Genomic DNA, 21,012 nt, shown 5'->3' with positions numbered 1-21,012 from the left:
CGAGGTGATTCTCTTGGTGTCATTTTCTCTTCAGAGCTGGTAAATAAAGTGTCTGAAGCCCTGACAATATTATGACTTTGCCAATCTTTAAATCAAAAATGGGTGAATCGATTTAGGGATTTTGTAGGAAAAAAAATGGCACCCAGGCTGACATCCTGTGCACCAAATTTCTCCCAAAGTGATTTCAAATGCCTGAGTTATAGACCTCTATAATGAAAACTCTGACATATCTTGAACTATAGCAGAACACAGGGTACTTCTGTAACGCGCAGAAACATCGTGTTTCCCTGTCCTGCTGTTAGTGCTTAATAACTGTTCACAGTTTTGGAAGCATTACTGTCTTAAAAGAAAGATTGTGCCAAATGATTTGACATTCCAAAGTTCAATTTTTTTTTGTTGAAATTTTTTTAAAGTGGAAATTCTGCAACTTCACTTACAGAGTGCATCCCATCAGGCAATGTTAAGTCAATTGATAAAATTCATAAAAATTGCCAGTTTTAGAAATGGAGAAACTAGTCCGTAGAGAAGTAAAAGGTTCTGACATCATTTCCAATATTGCTTTATACCATCTCATTTCTGTAATAATAAATGAATGTGATCTTTTATTGAACATAATGCCTTGGTAACAGCCTAGAGATGGGGATTTATACGTGGCTGATAGTTATAGGGAATCATATGAAGCGATGCGGTGGAGATAGGTATTTTAATTGTGGCAGTTCCTGCTGATCTCCTGGGGCTCGTGGCCCTATTATACTGAGAACTGTTAAGATGCAGAGTGCATTTCTTAAAGAGTTTTTATGCCGATGGCAACAGCAAAACAGTTGGTGTTCTCATCTGCCTCCTAAAACAATGCACACATGAATACGTGTGCATCTGCCACAAGCATAATCCTTTTCTGAAGTTTGAGGATACTGCTATCCAAAAACCAACAGTAAGAAATAAGCCTGCAAATTAACTTTATTTAATGCAGACTGGCTCACTGGGGACTCTGCAGCCCCCCATAGGACTCTCTTATCCTAACCACTGCCCATAGTTCTTTTTTGCCTTGTGGGAATCCCTTTGTACTCTGATTTTTGAAACAGAAATGTTTCCTCTGATCTAACATGAGAGTTCTTCAGCAAAAAATAATTTCCTTTTCTTTCAAGAGCCTGAAACTTGGAACCTGCTAAATGCCTTGAGAAGTTAAAAATATAGGAGCCCATCGGTGAAGATTCTCTTCCAAGACTCATTTCTGAGATAATTGCTAAATAAGTGAAACTTGTACTGAGTTAACAGTCACCTAGAATTGCTTGGCTGCACGATCAGAAATCACGCAGCAGTCCCCATGCTGCTTACCATGCTACCCTCGAGCCGAGTGCCCTCCTGCTTTGGAAAACTCCCCACAAAGGCAGCACACTCTCAAATGTGCTACTGACTGCAGCAGCAGATCAGACCCTTGAAGTTGCCCACGTGCTGGCATCAGATCCTGGCACATTGCAAGGTATTATTCTAACTAAAGCAAGTTCCTCATCTATTTAAGAAGTTTTAGTGAATTACAGAACTCTGCCTGTGCTTGATATCTTCTACTACTTCTCCATCACAGCCTTTCAGCAGAGAATGAGCCTGAAAGAGGTGTACTGGGACTGTCTGTGCCCCATGTTCCCCAGCTCCTGAACCAGGTAGCAGCCACCTGTTACCTACTGGCTCCTGAGCTTCAGGGCAGCCAGTAGAAGCGACTCAGTTGTCACTTTCCATTTCCTTATAGGATGTACCCATCATTCCTAGCAGGGAATGCATTTAAAATTAGAAAGATGTGTCCTGGGATGGCTTCTGAGGGACTTTCTTTAGTCCTGGGCACATCAGAGCTTTCACCAGCTCTCAAACAGTAAAAGATCCTTAATATTCCCCCCTTTGCAGCCAGCTGGTGAATGCACGTCTGTAGAACAGGCAGAGGTTTTGGACACCTCTCAAGCTTGAGTCAGTGCTGATTGTTTACAGCCCTTTGGGCCTATGGGTCTGAACCATGTGGTCCTTAATGTGGATTAATGATCTGCCTGCTGCTGCATAACGATTGAAACCTGCAGTCTTTTTTTTTCTTTTTTTTTCCCCTATGCAGGTAATATTTTTACAAGGGTTTATTGTTCTTAGAATATAAAAAGAAAACTCTAATGCACTCCTGGAGATTATTTGCAGCCTCCAAAACACTGTGGATGGTTGCTGTACAATTACTGCAGCACTTTGAATTGATGTTGTTAAGAGCAAGGAATTTCGTTAAAATAAGCATTCTACAAAGCATTTTCTACAGAATTAATCACAAACTTTTTATTAAAAGTTTTCAGTGTTTCTGTGACTGAAATCAATCCTCTCTATAAAGGATATTTGTATAATCTATAGCATCTCTTTGTTCTCTGTGTTCTTTTTAGGGCAGTTCTGTGTTCCCAGGCAGACCTGCATTGAGCTGCTTCATTAAGCTTCTCTATCTAGGAACTTTACCAACATTTCTGAAGCACTGTTGGGTCTGGGAATTTCAAAAGGTCCATAATTTACACTGACATCTTTTTAATAAGATCTTTGGTGTGTATCTGTGTATTTGATTCCCATCAGTACTCAAAGACCAATCAACACCTTTGCAAGCACCTTCCTGCATGGAAACAGTCCTCTGCTAGAATAATCACCAAGGCTTCCTCTCACAATGCAATGCAGAACTTATTTCTTTGGCCTAATTTTCCTTGTGTCATTTCTTCATGCACAAACATAAATATGCAGCACATTGACTCCTGAGTGAGCAAAGAACTAAAACATCTATAAATAAATCAGGCTGCTTCTCCTGGAGGGAAAAAAAAAGAAAAAAAAAAGAAAAAAGAAAGTGAATGAAACCTAATTTTCTGTTTGAAATACTTGGGATTTGCTAGATAGTTTGGGCTGTGTTGCTACCAACTGCCTTGATAATGTCTATGGCTGTAACTAGTATGCAGATATCGTAAGTGATCTATTTTAAAAAGATTAAATAAGGTTACTCTTTTCACAGTAGGTTGTGAGCTTCTGAAATTTGTTGCCAGAGCAGTGTGTGGAAGTAGGTAGTGTCAGTAGGTTTCAAAAAGGATTAGTCACCTTCATGCACATCAAGTCCATAAATAGATGCTGAAGGGAATAGCTGCTTTTGTCCCTCCAATATCCCTCAATACAGAATTGTGGACACCAAGGTAGGGTGAGGGAACTGACTTCAAATATGGCCAGGCTCATGGCTCTCCCCAAGTAGTATTTTCTGTTGTTGGAGCTGGAATGCCAGCTGACTGGAATGTTTGTCCAATCCTGAGGGATATTTGATGAAGTGGGATCTTCCCGGAGCTGCAGTGAAAGAACAGAGTGATAACATTTGCCCTCTTTCTTTATGGCAGGTTTGAAGCACTGGAGTAAGAGTGCATGGTGCTAAGGAATTATAGCAGGGAGCCTTGTCTGAGATCCCATCTCTCTGCTCTTGTGACACTCCAGAGTGAAACTCAGCCACCCACCAGCTCTCATCCATCTCCCTTTCCACAGTGTTCAGCACACAGCCCTGCACACCAGCACTGCTGTCTCCCAGGGTCTCACATCTCGCTGGCTTTCCTCTCACGCCTTGTTGGTTTCCTCCTTAAGCCCTCGTTCAACTCCATTGCATCTCCAGCAATCTATATGGAAAGCAGTGCTCTCAGTTCCCATCACTTTTGTTCTTTCTAACAGTACTGTGGCTGAGGGACTGTGTTGGCCTGACTTTCAGCAGAGTGCTGGGGTTAATTAATACAAAGCATTGCACGTGGAAGAGCCTGGTCTAAGTGCATCCCAGCAGCTGAGGTTAAAACACTTCTGTACTTTGACTTTGTTCTTGTTTCTCTGTCTTCATTTCTGTGGCATTTGTCTCCATTGAGACTTATTTAGTATGCATCAGTTCATGTGAGTTATTATCAAGGCTATTCTTCATTTTGTTATATTACTCCTTGATACTTTCGTATTGTTGCAGTGAGATTGAATTGGGTAATAGCTCTCCCACGGTGTTCTTCTGGAATAGATCCTCTCAGAGAATCCCAGTGAAGTCCCAGCAGTACAAGGAGAATTGGCTAATGTGGCCATGCTCTTATTAGAGCTTTTTCATATGAAAGTAAATATTAACTGGATGTTGTGTGTTCAGAAGTATTTTTTCTTCCTCGGTAGTGGAGGCACACACTGTAAAAAAAAAATGAGTGCATGTAATTATCTACATATATATGCATATATACACACACACTTGTGTTTGTATTGACCTTTCCCATGTGTAGGTGGGAGTACTGGGTGATGAAGAGGAGTGGGTGAGTCTCCACGAGGTGGACAATGAACCTGATGCTCAGATGCTGGAGGTACCAAACCTTACTCCTTACACTCATTACAGGTAAGAACAGCAGGTAATTAGCTGCAGCATGATTAAAAAAAAGAATAGCAAGTTGCAGTGTGGAACAGCTTTCCTAATCAGGAACAGCTGGTTGTATTTTGTTATCTGAACAAAAGGGAAAAGGTTCACTGTTTCCACAGTTTATACTTAAAATTACTTGTCTGATACTGTTAATTGTAATTTACATGCAATACAGTTCATAATGTTAAAAGGGAAGCCAAGTGCACAGTGAGGAGCTGTTGTGGGTTACTGATATCCTGTGACTTCCCTCATCTGAAGAGTGCACCACTGTAACATCAATCAGTGACAAATCAATTGTAGTTAAACTGGTGCAAACTTGTAATTACATATTTACACCAGCTTAAACGTTTTATTGATTTAGCTTAATTTGATAACATCAATTAGATGAAATCTTTGTTTATAAGAATTTCCCAAATTAAACTTAATGGATATATGCAAGGTTTAGGCTGATTGAGGTGAATCTACATCATGGGTGCACCCCAGTTAAATGAGATGGATTTTTAAAATCAATGCAATGCAAATGATGTGTTGATTTCGCACAGGCAAGATCTGAGAATTTGAGATATTCAGTCCAAACAGAAATATGCTTTATAAAATAGCTTGTTAGGGCCTCTACAAAAAGAAAAAAAAGCCAATCCTTAAAGATGGAGAGTGTCATATGTGAAGTGCAGGTTGTACAACAACGCAGTGTTCAGTGTCCATGTAAGTAAGCATCACTTGCACACCTAGCATCTGCATAGAGGAATGCCTTAGAGATAACAAACAATAAGGAAGTATATGATGAGTTTGGGATTTATTTTGTAAACATTGAAATTTTTGGTTTGTTTGGTTACTACGTTTGTCTCTCTGGAGTATTGTGCTTATTTTCCTTCTGTACCTATTAACTTCTGGGGTGACCCCCTCTGATTTTTTTCATCATCATTCACACGCTAATGCAGTTCCTTGAATTTTGGCTGGCTGTTTCCTCTCAGGCATGCACCAACACAGGGATGAGCTTTTGAGTTTCATTTACATAGAATGATTTTATTTTCTTTTTGGAAATCCAGAAGGTTAGTGCCAAATGTATTTATTGTTCTATAATCAGCTTTAATCATTACACGTCAAGGCAATAAATAGTGAGAGCTAATTATGAGAACCCATCTTTATTGGCCAGCTTCTTTTCTACATTTTGTGCCAATGGTTTGGAAGTAGAATCAAGGACAATATTTGTTCAATGCATTTGTTCAGTGTGTTTCCTGTAGTGCCTTTTCTAGGGTTGATCAGATTAGATAAACAAACACAGCCGTGTTGACTAGCTCACTCTTATCCCAAACTCAGCCATTAGGTCCAAAAATGCAGTGCTTCATGTGAGCAGGTCATGTGCTGGGTACCCCTAATGGCCGTACTTGTGCCCACGAAGGGTGAGAGCATCTGAAATGAACAGCATGTCTTAATTATTTGGTGCTTCCTGCAAAAAGATTTCTCTGAGTCTTCTGTGACCCAGTGGGGATTTCTATTGTGGAAGAGATGGTTTCAAGCAGACAGGTTATTTTTTAAAGAGCCAGATCCATATTAAATAACTTAATCTTTCTTGTGCAGGAAGGCTGAAAACGCAGCGCGAGGATAAATCAGCTTCTTTCAACCAGTAATTGAGGGGAAATGTTATCACTGGTATATTTTTTATATTGACAGGGAATGAGAATATCTGAAGTTTGATATTTTAATACCTTTCTGGATGTATTGTATAAACACTGCAAAAGAAAATCACTTACTGCCAGCATAAGCTCATCAGACTTGGCATAATTAACATAAATTTCTCACACAAATACCTAAGTTTCTAATCGACCCTAAGCTAATCTCATTTTCATTTTCATTTTTTCTAATACCTGAGAGGATCTGAGCACAGTTACCACAAGCCATTCAGCCGTGAATACAAAAGGGACCTGCACACAACCACCTTTGCAGGCTGTTGAGTTCTACCCGCCCTGTACCTTCCCATCCCTCCCACTCCAGGGGGCTCATGGGTTGATCCCACACTCTGCCTCTCCCTTCCACCTCAGGTTCCGGATGCGGCAGGTGAACGTGGTGGGTGCCAGCCCACTGAGCCAGCCCTCACGTGTCATCCAGACCCTGCAAGCTCCTCCAGACGTGGCCCCCAGCAGCGTGAGCGTGCGCACGGCCAGCGAGAGCAGCCTGTGGATGCGCTGGGTGGTGAGATGGGGATGGATGGGTGCAGGGGGGGAGCTGCTGGCAGCTGGGGTGCAGCTCGGTCCCTAGGAGCTGCCTGCAGCTTGGGAATGCTTTTCCCTCGCGTTCAGCATGAGGCTGACGGCAAAATTATTTCCTTTTTTCAGAATAGTCGGAAATCTGAGACTTACCTTAAGTGCCTTATTAATCACTTAAATTGCCTACTGCCACTGCCTCTGCCACTTCATCAGGGGAATATATGCCTGTGTGTAAAACCTTGGCTTCTGAGACTCCAGTTCCACCGTCTGGGTCAATGTGTGGGACAGAAATATAATGCTGGAGCCAATTTGCAGTTTCCTGGGGCTCAGTTGTTTGTGCTGAGTAAAACTGTCCCCAGGAGGTACACAGGGGCCATTGACAGCCATTCTGCAGGTACTGAGCAGTTCAAAGATGGCAAAGTTTGCACATTACACTCCTGTAGGAAGATAGATGTGGGAAAGTCTGTGGGGTTATGTGATAAAATCTAGAAATAAAGAATTAATTGCAAAGATGCAGTGGTTGGTGACACCGTTGCGCCCCTGTGACTGTCTCACTTACCACACACCGGGACTTGTTTGGCAATCAGTTTGCTCCAGAATGGTTTTATTTCTCCCTGGGTAGGATTTTCTGGGGTTTACTGTGGTGTGAAGCTGATGAAGCACAGGTTTTCTTTTGCCCACACGTTAGCTTTTCCATGCACAAACTCAAATTTCAATGCATAAACTTACTGCTGGGAGACAAAATCTGGCTGAGACAAGAGGGGGTTGCTCCCATCAGTGGGGAATAATTCCAGTTTGCTATTGAAGAACAGGACTGAGTTCTGAACCCTGAAAGACTGACAGATCTTACCTGTAGACACTCATGAAAAGTCTCAGGATCCCACCAAATGAACAGCAGTGTCTATAGGAGAGCTTTGACACTTATCTAGTAGGACCCATTCATGGCTTCACCATGCCCACATTTTTAGACCTTTGGTGGCCACATATCTTACATCAAAATCAACTCCAAGTTGTTTTCAAAAACTTTTAGACTTGTGTTTCCTTGCTGTACTATCTAGGAAACCTGGTTTTCGTGAGTCCAACTGTGCAGGGTTCAGGAGAAGCCAACAGCGCAGCTAAAAATGCCGCAGTGTACCTTTTTCATGCTTGATAACATCAGCATTTGAAAGCATTTAATCTCTCTTTCTCGAGACCTACAGGTGAATCTGTGTCCCTCTGGGAGCTGGGAATTCCTTCCTTCCAACAGAACAGGGGTCACATTTTTAGCCCTGCTTGCCTGCAGGGTATAGTCTTCTGCGCTGTGAAATGTTAATGGATATCAAACTTTGCCAGTGAGTCAGAACTGAATCTCAGCCATCTGTAGCATCGTGTAGTTAGTTTTATGAGGAAAAACTTGAAACTTCATGAAGTAGGCTAATTATTTCATATTTTAATCTCTGAAATTGCTTGGGGAGTTGGAATACTGGAATAAATCTCTGCTGATAAATGAGCATGGAGAGAGTCAGTAAAAAAAAAATATATTTTAAAAAAAGTACGATAAATGAATTTGTCACATGCTTCAGCAATTTATCATTCATTTCCATATTTAATCACAAAGTCCTGAATATATTGCATTGGTTTCATCTCTGGTGATGCACCCACAGCAAGTGGCATAGTTCTGTCTGCGTATCGATGTGGCACGAAATTAAAGTTAAAATTGAAATCTCAAACAACACAGAAATTAGAGGCCATGAAACGTAAATCAGCCCTTCCATCTCTTTTGCCATCTTGTGGCCTTACACAAATTCAGACCGCCCTGGTATGCCATTTGCAAAGCTCTGGCACTGTGCTCTGAGCTGTAATATTGGGCTTTTCTTTGGATTTCTCCCCCAGCCCCTGCCTGACACGCAGTACAATGGCAACCCAGAGTCCGTGGGGTACCGCATCAAGTTCTGGCGCGTGGATCTGCAGCCTTCTGCCCTGCTGAAGGTCATCAACGACCGGCTGGAAAGGGAGTGCACCATCGAGGACCTGGAGGAGTGGACGGAGTATGAGCTGCAGATCCAGGCCTTCAACGCCATTGGGGCAGGACCATGGAGCGAAGTGGTGCGAGGTCGGACGCGGGAATCCGGTGAGTCAGAGCCCCACGTCGGCTGGGAAGGACAAATCAGAGAATTTGCAGCATGTGATGCCTTTTTTGGTTCAGCTTTTTTTCTTGTTGACCCATTAAATCAAAAGCATAAAGAAAACAAATAATTTCTGGGTGCACTGAAGGCGAAAAGATATGGAGACGTTTGAGGGAGCTTATTTATATATTTAAGAATTTTACTCCTCTCATGTTCTCATACGTAAACCTATAAACCTGCATGAAAGGTTTGTTTAAACCTTGTTTATTTAAAGCAAATAAAACAACCTCTTCCTGCTCCTGCCACAGTTTGGCAGCATCACAGGCAACACAAGGAGCTCATGTCCATCCTTCTCTGCCTCTTCTTCCTTCTTAACAGCTTCATTGCCCCTCATTCTCCCCTTCCCCCATCCACTCCTGGCCTGAGGCAGGTTTTCTGGCAGTCATGGTTATCTGAAATTTAATTTCAAGCACTACATATTTCTAAAAGGGCACAAATTATTTTAGAGGGATAATGAGCCACATGGAAGTGAGATAATTATTTGAGCTTTTGATGACACATTTTCAAAACTACCTTCTAAAACTGTGTACAGAAGGTTATATAGACATAACCTTCGCGTAGACATAACCTTTATGTAGACGTAACCTTCACGCAGACATAGAGCACAGGTACTGCGTTGTCTGATTCATCCATACTATCATAGAGACTTCAGACAGTGTCAGCAAACTCACAACTTTGGGCAGCAGTAAATTATTGTTAGCACAGCAGCAACGGTAAAAACAGATCTTGAAAAGCTGCTCCCTGGTTGTTAGCTTCCACATCACCTATTCCCAAACCTGCATGCACCTGAGAAATTAAAATGTATGTTGCAGATGAATAAAAGAATAGGTGTCACACGTGGTTTAAAAGTTAAGTACTATTGTGACTTGTATTTATGCAAAGCCCAATGCTGATATTTTTCTTGCTATTTTTTTTTCCATTTTTCTTCATGAAAATGTTTTGGAATTCAATTATATCCATGCCCCCACCTTGATAGATACATACGAGCATGCGTGCGCACTCTGCACCACGCAGCATCATTTGGCATGAAGCGTGAGAGCTGTGCAGAGTGCACAATTTGCTCTGCTGCCTCACGTAACTGTCCTTTGAACTGCTGAGAAGAAGGCTAGACAAAGTCATCCTACTCCATTAAAGTGATGCTTTTTGGGAAGGAGTAATTGGAAAGCTATTGCCAGAGGTATTTTAAACAGGGCATGTTTGTACTGGAGTTAGAGATAGCGTGACCTAGACAAAATAGTTTTGAAGTGTTTTGTGTCATAATAAAAAGATACCACGTTCTCCATTTTCTCCTTTCCACTGCTCTTCAAACACTTCTTTTGAAAGGAAGTAAATACTAAGATTAAGCAATTTCATAAAACCTTAGGATTACAGTGCTCTTGCTCAGCATCTAAAGATCAGAGGTTACACGTGTGTGTTTGGCATTTCCTCTTGCAGTATTAAAAGAGGGTTGACTTGAAACTGATTATACGAGGCACGCTGAAACCAGGATCAGGAAAATACAAAGCTGTGATCTGGGCCGTAAGGACTCATTTGTGTGTGCTTTTTTTTTCATGTACTTTCTTTGATACTAACATCTGATTTCTTGAATAGAGCGAGCCAAGGCTCAGACTTCTAGTTGCATCTTTTTAGGTTTGCAGTACACAAAAAGCGCTGGCATAGCAGCAAGCTGTGTGAGAGGGAATCTGCACTTAACCTGTAAGCACCTCCAAATGGAGTTAAAATATGGATAAAAATTACCCATACCCAGAGAAAGAGGTCAAAGCACTTTTTAGAACTGGCTTTTGAATTATGAGAGAAATTGCATGTATGCTTTCAAAGTACTTTAGATATCCTAAACATTATGGTGTTAACTGCAGAGTAACAAGCTCAGTTTCCACTCTGTACACTGTAAATGATAGTGGGCATGATAAAGAGAAAGCAAGAAAGTGTGAAGAATTGCGATGTGTAGAGAAACTTTGATGGGGCTGATTTGTTTTAAACATAAACCCTCTTATTTTCAAACAGTTCATCCCAAACACACCTCACTCAGTGCCTTGATATCTTCAGGCATTCAGTTACATGACTGTGTGTGCTTGCCTCACAAAATGAGCTCCTACATGAGTACAGGCTCACGCATGTGGCAAGAATCAGTCCCTTGATTTGTCAGAGCCTGACCTTCATGAAGCAAGTTACCATGTGATAAAGCATGGCTGGGTAATTCAGATGTGGCCCAATGTCACCGCAGAGATTTGTCAGTTTGTACAAGCTGAGAGTGAGCCCCTGATAGCTAATTTTATAGGCAGAATGCTTCCATGCTGTGCTGCAGCTATGTTGCTTTTGCCATGAACCTAGCTCCAAACTTGTACTTCTTAATTGATGTCAGATGTACCATATGCCAGCTTACTTTTTACTTTCAGAAAACAATTAAGGGTATTCAGCTAAAATGAGCTGCAAAAAAATGGAGAGAACCATGTCATCACAATATCTAGCTTTTTTAGCATGCCAGAATACAAACTAGCTTATTGAAGGCTGCCTTGGGTCCACTTAAAGACATGCAACAGCATCATTTGCTGTATATTAAATACAGTTTTATCAGATGTAGAAAAAGGGTGCGTGATCGTAGATGTCAACACTGATAACTAAAAAACTTGAGTTGTTATTGAAGTCCCAGTGCAAAGTACCAGTAACTCTATAACTTCCTATATTTGATCTTCTAAAGCACATCGTGCAGCTGGCACTTTGCTGGATTAGTTAATCATTTCGTTTCGGTCTTTCCAGTTCATTTCTTTCAAGCTCTGAGATATTTTTTTTGGACACTGTTGCTTGGCTTCTGCTCTGTTCTTGGAGGTTACTAATGAGAACTCTGCTTTGGAGCTTCCAGCAAAGTCTTCAGTGCGACAGTTAAGGAAACAGCATCAGAGTTTGCAGGGGAAAGAGGGATTATACGCCTCACTCAAGTCACTGATCGGTCATAGCAGACGATAATTACTATGAAGCTGGATATCCTGAGTGAGGAGAGGGGTCGGATAAATGGATGTTACATTTCAATTCATTCTTTAAAGGGCCGATCAAACTGTGTTGCCTGATAAGAGACGGGCAACAATAAAATCTGTAATATCAGTTGCACACCCTGAATTCATACATCCATACTAAAACGTAATTCTCAACACCAGTATGACAGAAGCACTGGAAAATTAACGTAGAATGAAATACACGATGAGTACAAGGATGTCTGCATTCAGGTGCTGGGCTGAGATTCCTCCCCAGCGAGAGGGGACATTGTTCTGGCCGTTGCTGGGGATTAAGAGGAGTGTGGGCTAATAAACCTTCCCATCTGACATTCTGTCCTTTGTGAGCTTCAGCATCCCCCTGCCAGCAGCAGGATGGCACAAACACCTCAAAGCAGCTATGCACGCAGGGCCAGCCGGCCGCAGCCTGACCCTTTGTGAATTTGGGATATCTGGTGGCTGCTGATCAAAGGGGAAAAGAAATATTTGTAAAATGAAGGAACTTTTGCTCCTGAAAGGGTTCAAACCAGATAAAATAAAAATAAATGTGGCTGGAAAGGGCTTCTTTCCTCTTTGTGTTCTGGTTTCCCGTGACCCACCTCCACCCTTTCTCCCTCCAGAAGTGATTCATGTGGGAGTAACTCTTTGTGAAGATCTACAGATAAAGTTGTGGCAGCTATCCAAAGACATTCATGGCTCCTGGCAATCTATTTTCCTTTAACATAATTATATCCTTGTGGGGGATAAATCTAGAAGATTTAAAAAAAGAAAAAAAAAAAAAAGAAAAGAGCATTTCAGCATTAGAGGGGAAAAAAATCAGATTTCAGTCTGCTGCAATGGCTTGTGATGGAGCCCTGCTTCTCGTGTCCCAAATAATTGGTAACAGGGAAATTGTTTCAGAAAAGACTATCTCTGTGGCTAACCTTGAGTGCACAGGGGTGGGGGCTGGTGTATTTTATTTTTCCATTTATATTAATTCTGGTGTCATACTCATTATCTTGTTCATGTTGCTAGGAGATTCGGGCTAGCCTTCAAACCAGCTGATCTGTTCTTTCATTCGGACAGCCAGGGAAGCATTACTTTTTGGCAGAGATTTGTGCTCCGCTTTGCGATGTACTCAGGACCTAATCAAGCCTTGCTGTCCATGAGTACTCATGTAACATAACTTGGTGAATGTTCTCTCAAGGTCTGACAGGTGTATCACGCTTTAGGAGAGATTATACACTTCAGATGTTGGAAATGCCATGAGGGAAGAAAAAAAAATGGAAAAGGGCAGCATAAAATGTGAACTCTTAAAAATAGTCTCTGGTTCTGCTTGCATAACATTGCATAGCTACTGAGCTTGCCCACCAAAGCTTGCAGTTGCCTGGTGGTTCTGCATTGGGTTGAGTTTTCATGGCATGAGAAAATGCAGGTTTGCTCCTCTGTTGAGTAACAGAAAATTACAGTGTTCCTGTGCCATCCATTCTAATAATGATCTTGGTTTCATAAGAGCCAATTTTACAACATAAATGAAATAGGCATATCTTTCATTTACACCGTATCAGTCCCTGAAAATACACCTTGCCTTAATGTATCTGTCTATAATTGATGTATTGCAAATGTTAAGCACCATCACATAATCAAAAGGCTTTGAGGTTAAAACACTTCTCACTGAACTGGGAGGTCTGGGTGCAATCCAGTGGCTGGAATTATTGCTAACTCTAGACAAGATGCTATAATTTCCTTTCAAGCAACATAGGAAGCCAGGGTGGCATAAAACTTCATGTTAGAACAGATCATACTATAAGATAAACTCCCATTCATAAAGATTTCTCATTTTTGGCATAGGGAAATAAGATGTACGGGAGAGAAAAACCTGGGAGATAGACTTTGTAGAAGTCCAGCAGTCTAAACTCTAATTACTGCAAACATAAAGAACCTGAAGTTTATTCATGTCTGCCTGTATTTAGTGCCTGCCTGTAGACAGTGCTTAGTGGTGAATGTTAAGCTCTTTACAAATATTGTGTTTCTTACATGAACTGGTAAAAGAATGTGAAGTAAGCTGAAATGTAAAGGTGGTGTGTAATGAATACGAGAGAAGAAGGCATTGTCTAGAGTGTATCTGAGTGCTTTGGGATTAGGGTAGTCTTCCAAAGGATCCCAAAACAATCCCAAGCAGACAGGGAGGTGGAACAGCATCACCTGGAAAGCCTTACCTCTTTTGTCTCTGATTCCAGTTCCCTCTGCTCCTCCTGAGAACGTGTCTGCTGAAGCCGTGAGCTCAACCCAGATTCTTTTGACGTGGTCTGCAGTCCCCGAGTCAGAGCAAAATGGTCTCATCCTGGGTTACAAGGTACGCAGCTGGAGCTTCATGTTCACTTTGTTATTAAAGCACTACCTGGCTACATTTTTCTATTTATTATTTATTGCTCACCTGAGGGATGTTAATATCGTCCATAACTCAACAGGATGAGATAGCAGAAACGTGCTGGTTTCGGAAGGGTAGATCGCTGAATTTAATCCCATATCTCGTGAAAAGGAACATTTTAAATGCATGCCCCTTTTTCAATTCTCATGTAATAACTTTTTCTTTCTGTATTCATACGCATTTATTCCGCATTATTCTGCAGATACTTTACAAAGCAAAAGATTTAGACTCTGAACCAAGGATCCAAACAGTAAGAGGTAACCACACGCAGTCCTGCCTGCTGTCCGGCTTGCGCAAGTATGTGCTCTATGAGATCCGGGTGTTGGCGTTCACTCGCATTGGGGATGGAGTCCCCAGCTCTCCTGCTGTTATAGAAAGAACCAAGGATGATGGTAAGTGTTTTGGTTACCAGAATAAGGGCCTTATTAGTCCTGATGATAACACCACTTTTTTGTAGTGATGCAAGTGTATAGAAAGGCCAAACTGAGGTTGTTTGGATTGTTTTTTGACTCTGAGCTTAAAGGAATTGATCCTTACTCTGCATAACAGCACTGCTCCATCAGCCATAGGATGAGAATTTGGCAGAAAACCAGTTGCCCATTTCCTCTTTCCCCTCAGTTGGTGAAGAGGAAAAAATCTAAAATGATTTGTCCTCTGAAGCTCCATGTAGAAAATTTCTACCGTAGACAATTTTTAGAGCCCAATTATAAATGCCAATTGATGTTCAATCATGCTCTAAGCAAAAAGCACTGCAATTGGAAGCAATAAACAAACCTGAGTCTGCTTGGACTGAAGGAGAGATTCCAAAAGAATAAGGACTGAGCCATGAAGGGTTCATAGCAGCCCCTCTCTGTAGCCTCCTCCAGTGATTCCCATGAGCTCAGGGTCTCTGGAGTGCAGTTTGTTTTGATGAGAGACCCTGAGCAGCCCCTTCCTCACCCCAGTTCTGTTTGAACACATCTGTGGGGTGAGAGTGTTCCTGCTGATGGAGTTTGACAGAAATTTAATTCAACTCTTGAAGCATTTCTGGCTTTGCAGTTGCTTTTAGTTTCATTGCCTTTTTGCTATTAAATGATGGATAATGTCTGTGTAAGAGGCTTCTGCTTATTAGTCCCAATGAATGAAAAATAGAAAAACAAAAAGAAATCTTTTCTCATCAAAATGTTCCCAGTGGAAACTGAATAAAAATCCGTATCTACAAGGATCTTCATTAAAACTGTTTGGTTGAGTTGCAAACACATTCAGACTCCTGGCTTAATGTGGCATTTACTGCAGCGTATAAGGACAGGGATGGGATCGAGTGGCAATAGGGGTGGGATTTTGTGGGGACAGGGATGGGACAGAGCAGGAACAGTCACTCCCAGGCATTTTTGTAGCCATTTTGTCAGCATTCAGCCTGTGTGGTGACTTTGAAAGGAAACAAAGATAAGTTAATATTAGCAGAACTCTGCAGGGAATGAAAGAGCAGTCACAGAACTGTACACATCAGACTATAATGTGAAATATTTAAAACTGTTTGTTTTAGATAACCCCATTATAGCAGTTCCCTCCTTAAGTGCCTGTTGGCAAATGATACAAATTGTTCTTCCTTCTCCGTACTCCTGACATAAATATGTTGTGTCTCCTCTGGGCTCCGCTTAATTAAATGTATCATCAGGGGTGAGGCAGGTGGAATTTGTGCCGAAGGGGAAATTTTGGAGATGCAAATGTGTGAATTAACATCTCCTCACCTCACAAACCCAGGATGGCCATTGCAGCTGCCAGCTGTCTTCATCAGCGTGCATTGGGTTCACTGCCTCAGCCCTCTGTGTTTAGAATGCACGTGTAAAATCAGAAGGCAGTTCAAGGCCAGCACTGGGGCCACAGAGAGGAGATATTATTCAATTCCAACACCTGTGGATGGAATTCCTCAGAATCCATGCTTTTTGCATGCATATGGGTGCTCCTAACCATCTATTGTTGGTGAGCTACAGCTTGGCTGCCTTCTGTGCAAAGCAATTGGGAAACTTGTAACCTCTCTGACACTCTGTGCCTGCTGGCACTACCTCTGTCCCCCTACAGCCCCCGGGCCACCCGTCAGGCTGGTGTTCCCTGAAGTGAGGCTGACATCAGTGCGCATCGTCTGGCAGCCACCAGAGGAGCCCAACGGCATCATCCTGGGTAAGGAGCTGGGAGGAAAGGGTTGGGAGCAGAGGAGCTGCGGCTGTTGGGTTTTCATTCTGCTTGCACGTTGGGTTAGAAACCACGCTTAAGCAAACCTGTGGCTAAAGAGAGGAAAATAAGTCCTGCGGTGAGAAGGGAAGTTCTGCCAGGCTCCGCGGTGTGTGTTTTCCCAAGTCAGGATTACACTGCATTCCTGATGCTGTGCTTGAATTTTCATCTGTCCGTCTATATTTGTACATATAGTCTGTTGAGCTGCAGCAGGGCAGAGTGGGATTTTCTCCTCCTTTCCTTTCCTCCTCCTTGCCATGCATCCCTGACTTCTCAGTTTCATGAGTGTTTCCATTTTGCTGCTTCCACCAGCCAATACTGTCTGCCAGGTTGCAAGGTGTTAAATCACACTTGGCTTTTTATCATAGGCAACAGGGGCAGCAAGGCACGTCAGGAATTCATGACAAACCTCCTTACCCTTCCTGCTCTGATAACTCTTGGGTTGCCATTGCACCCAGAGCACACCAGCAGCTCCTTGTACTTCTAAAGCATTGAAGGTCTTTACAGTGCAAGAATCCATTCATGCATCTTGAGTTAATGTATCTAATATTTACACAGTGATTCTGCCTGTGTTCTGTGCTGATGTGGAGCACATTTTGTAGTAGTCGAAGCAGGTGAGTGAGGGTTATCCCTATAAATATCCCTTTAGATAAAGGACTGGTCTGGTGCTGTGTGTAGCTCTTGAGTCAAGAGCTCAGAGTCTTTGCTGAGGTGTGCAGTTTCTGAAGGTTCTTGTGGATTAATCCTGGCACCTGGAGACACAGAGAAAGCATCAGATGAGATCCAAAGGCGCTCGAGGAAGCTTGGCTTCCAGGCTGCCTTGTTGGTTTGATTTGTTGCTTTTGTTTTAAGGAACTGTTGTCTTATAAACTTGCTCTCTGTAGAGGTTGGGATTTGAATCACAGGATGTGGTTAAGGAGGAAAAAAATAATTTGGTACACACGATGAGAAAGTACTAAAGATATTTAGGTGCCCCTCACTGTTTCGATGTCTCACCTTGCTGCACTTGGTCAGCATCTTTTGCTGAAGTTTCAAGTTCTGTGGAATAAGAACTCTTCTGTTCGGGCTTCCCACAGTGCCTTGTTCAATTCATCCACTTCTTGTTCAATTCGTGGTCAATGCCACAGTGCTGATAACAAAATCACACAAATGCAGAGCTGGGAGGAAAGGTGGAAGGGTATTCCCTTACAGAATGCTCAGCATGGAGACTGCAGGCTCCTGTGACCTGCACAGTCCATTCCCAGTCACACATCCCAGGGTGCCTGGCACTGCCTTGCCTTTTTTTGCAACACTGCTGTTGTAACTAAGTAAGTTTATGACCTGCTATTAATTCCTGCCTTTTTTCTGCAGTACAATTCCAGGTCAATCCTTCTTTACAAGTACATTAAGCTTTTTATTTTCTGTAAGTGCAATGCTCTGCATGTATTTTTATTGAATTTCAGCTTTCTGATTCCAGACCAACTCTCCTCATTATCAGAATCACTTTAAATTACCATCTTGTCCTCCAAAGGGCTCAGAACCGCTCCCAATTTGGTTTTAGTTTTGAAGTTTGCAAGCAGAATGGCAATTCCATCAACCGGGTCATTAATGAAAGTATTGAACAGAAACAGACTCGGGACTTATTCTCGTGAGACCTTTCTTAATATATCCTACCCATTTCTCAGCCAACTATTGCTAACAACATTTTGACTTTTTCTTTTAAGAGATCACAGCAGAATGTGCCATATTTTTCTTAGGTTCTGTCTCTCTAGCTTGTTTCTGACAGGGCTGCTTGGAACCATATTAAAGCCTTACTTAAAGTCAATGTGGATCATATCTACTCTTCCCACCTGGCCAATTACACTGTCAAAGCAGAAAACAGATTATTTGGTATTTATTATTTGTTCCAGACAAATACATATTAGCTGTTCTCTGGCAATTTATTATCCCTGTGGATGGTTATATATTTACTCATATTTTTTCCAGGGTCTTTCTGGGTATTAAACTTTGGCTTGATTTGTCCATAATTCCTTTGGTCTTTCTTCCTCCATTTTATGAGATAAAGCATTCAGTTTGCCCTTCGGTAATATTCTGGGATGTCACCTATCCTCAACAAGTTCTTGAATATAATCACTGATTATTTAGAGATGGCTCCTGCTAGTTATATAGCACTGCAGGGCAAATTTCATCAGGCCTTTCTGGCTTGATTACATCTAGCTTAGCTAAATATTCGTTAACCTGTTCTGTATTCTAGCCTACATCCCTCCTTCTATTGTTGTCAGTTTTAATTTGTGTTAAGTATCTAGTTAATAATCAACTTTTTTGTGTGAAGCAACCGAGGTGTCAGCTTGTGCTCTTCTGTGTCACTTGTCTTGAGCTCATCTTTTATTCCTAATAGTTGACCTCTCCTTCTCTCTCTTGTATTTTGAATATCTTTCCAAAACCTTTCTCGTTGCCCTTCCCCTTTATGTTCGAACTCACCTGCACTGTAGCTATTCTGACTTTGTCCCTACGTGCCAGTGCTGTCTATTTATACACCCCCTCAACAACCCATCCTGTTTTAACATTTAGTACAATTCAGTTTTGAATTTGAAGGCGTTAGTGAGGTCTGAATGCAAACATATTGGGCTCTTAACATCTTTTGTCTGCATTGGGATCATTGTACCTTTATTTTTGTCTCTTTTAGAACAGTCTGCTAACCTGAATTCCTCTTTCCCATAGAATTCCTTCCCAGGGGGCTCTACCTACCAATTGCCCCAGTCCACCTCTTTGAGGTTCATTGTCTTTATTCAACAGCTCTCCCTCCTTTTTTTTGTTTGATAGCAGAAAAATTGAGGCTCATGGAGGAAGCAGTTAACTGCCGATGTCAGAGAGAAACAGGAAAAATTACTCACGCTGAGTTATTTCTGTGATCTTTTCAAGGAAGTGAGGAGTTCTTCAGAAATAGCTAAAAAACCAGCGTGGCGTTGTAACTAAAGGTTGCATGTTTACCTTCATTCTTGTGCAATGTTCAAATCTTATTGCTGCAATGAACTTTTGAAACAGCATTGTAATCACCACAGCCAAGGTCAGTGAAGTAGAATCAGTGGAAAAAGCAAGTTAACATAACTTTGCAGGCTGCTCTGCTATTCAGCACTGGGGCTGCAAAGAAAAAAATACTTTTTTTCTGCAAGAGCAACTTCTTTTCCCAGCCTCTGAATTAATGTTCCTGCTCTGCTGGCTTTGTCCTCTGAGTATACAAGCAAGCACCTTTGCAGCTAACATTTTTGTAATCTACATCAAAATATGTTCTAGCATTTCAGAGGGAGATTAACAGGATGAAATACTGGCACACCAAGAGGGAAAACTGCTTGTTTGTTTGTTTAAATATTTTACTGTGGAGGACTGCTAGATATCTCCACTTCTCCTTTTGGGAGCGTTGCAGTAACCAGCTTGAGGCTTAACTCCATCTTCTTTTTGGCACTCCAATCAACAGCACCCAGTGTAGCTCCTTCAAACACTGTTAAAGGAAAACGATGCATTAATGTGTGTATGTGCAGTTCTGTCAGTGAGCTTTGCCTGTACCAAGAGCTGAGCCACGCTTGCTGGTTAGTATTCCTCACGGTATCCTTGCATTTAGCGTTTACCTGAAGCTTACAGCAAAAGAGTGTAAGAACTCCACTGAGAATTAGAACCGAAATTGGATGTAATCCATGTTTGCAAATGCATATTTTGATCCTGGGCTGCATTTGCACACTCGCTGGCCCTTAAACAGATAAGCAGTAAAATCAACAAACTGGATTGCTGCTCCACTAGGCAGACCGTAACCTCCCAGTATCGTTTGGCTCTTCCTAAGTTCTGTGACAAATTAATAAGTGTTTGTATCTCTGCTGCACCGCGGCCTGCATGAGCGGGTGCTGTCAGTTCTGAAGGGCTTTGTATGGTGATGAGCTTGAAAGCTCTTCTATATTCATGGGGTGTTGTCATCTTCCTGCCTGTTTGCTTTGGGGAATCTGGTGGCTGCGTTAGTGACCTAACGTTTAACAGGCAGTTCAGACTGTTGCCATTTATTGAGTTCAGAAAGCGTAGCTCATGAAACTGCTCGCAGTTGTGCAAAAAAATATTTAAGGAGACGCTAATGCAAAAATAAGCCTTGTTTCAATGAATAAATAAACCGCCGGGGAAATGATCTTTCAAGGCTTTTTTATGCAGTTTGGCTGGTGATTCACAACTCCGAACGACAAGAGATTTGGGACACCCAATGCTTGTAGGGAAAAAAGAAAAATGAAGAGAAGAATGTGCATTCTTCTGACTGAGCATCCAGCTGGTGAACTTTCTGTAAGATACTCCTACCCTGGAAAAGTTTGCTCTGATCACATTTTAAAGATTTTGCTTTCACCTTTGATATGGTTTTCACCTAGTGCATATGTGACATCGTGTTGCTGTCATCAAATAGGGGAAGAAAGCTTCATCCATGCAGCAGACCTCAAGCATACATTCATTTGAACTCTTTCCATCTATCTCTGTTGATATGCCTCCTTTGATTTTGCCCAACATTTCCTATCTTCTCTCTCTTGTTGCCGAAGATCATCAACTTCATAATTTCATCTTTTTCATCTTGTGTTAGCCCAAGTTATTATCCAAACTGTCGCTTAAATACTGCATCTTCTGCATC

General features: G+C 41.8%; 1 protein-coding gene across 7 annotated transcripts in view; it reads left to right on the top strand.

The window, feature by feature from the left end:
* SDK1 (sidekick cell adhesion molecule 1) overlaps nucleotides 1-21,012 on the top strand; it is a 365,693-nt gene that overhangs the window by 278,550 nt on the left and 66,131 nt on the right. For all 7 annotated transcript variants that reach the window (XM_048961334.1, XM_048961331.1, XM_048961335.1 and 4 more), the window contains 6 exons: nucleotides 4,272-4,381; nucleotides 6,442-6,592; nucleotides 8,479-8,716; nucleotides 13,978-14,093; nucleotides 14,371-14,560; nucleotides 16,230-16,328. In XM_048961334.1, coding sequence (XP_048817291.1) covers nucleotides 4,272-4,381; nucleotides 6,442-6,592; nucleotides 8,479-8,716; nucleotides 13,978-14,093; nucleotides 14,371-14,560; nucleotides 16,230-16,328 — 904 coding nt within the window. The remainder of the gene's footprint in view (nucleotides 1-4,271; nucleotides 4,382-6,441; nucleotides 6,593-8,478; nucleotides 8,717-13,977; nucleotides 14,094-14,370; nucleotides 14,561-16,229; nucleotides 16,329-21,012) is intronic.

This window comes from Lagopus muta, chromosome 15, assembly GCF_023343835.1.
Source record: "Lagopus muta isolate bLagMut1 chromosome 15, bLagMut1 primary, whole genome shotgun sequence".
Taxonomy (NCBI): domain Eukaryota; kingdom Metazoa; phylum Chordata; class Aves; order Galliformes; family Phasianidae; genus Lagopus; species Lagopus muta.
This window is presented reverse-complemented; position numbering and strand designations above follow the sequence as displayed.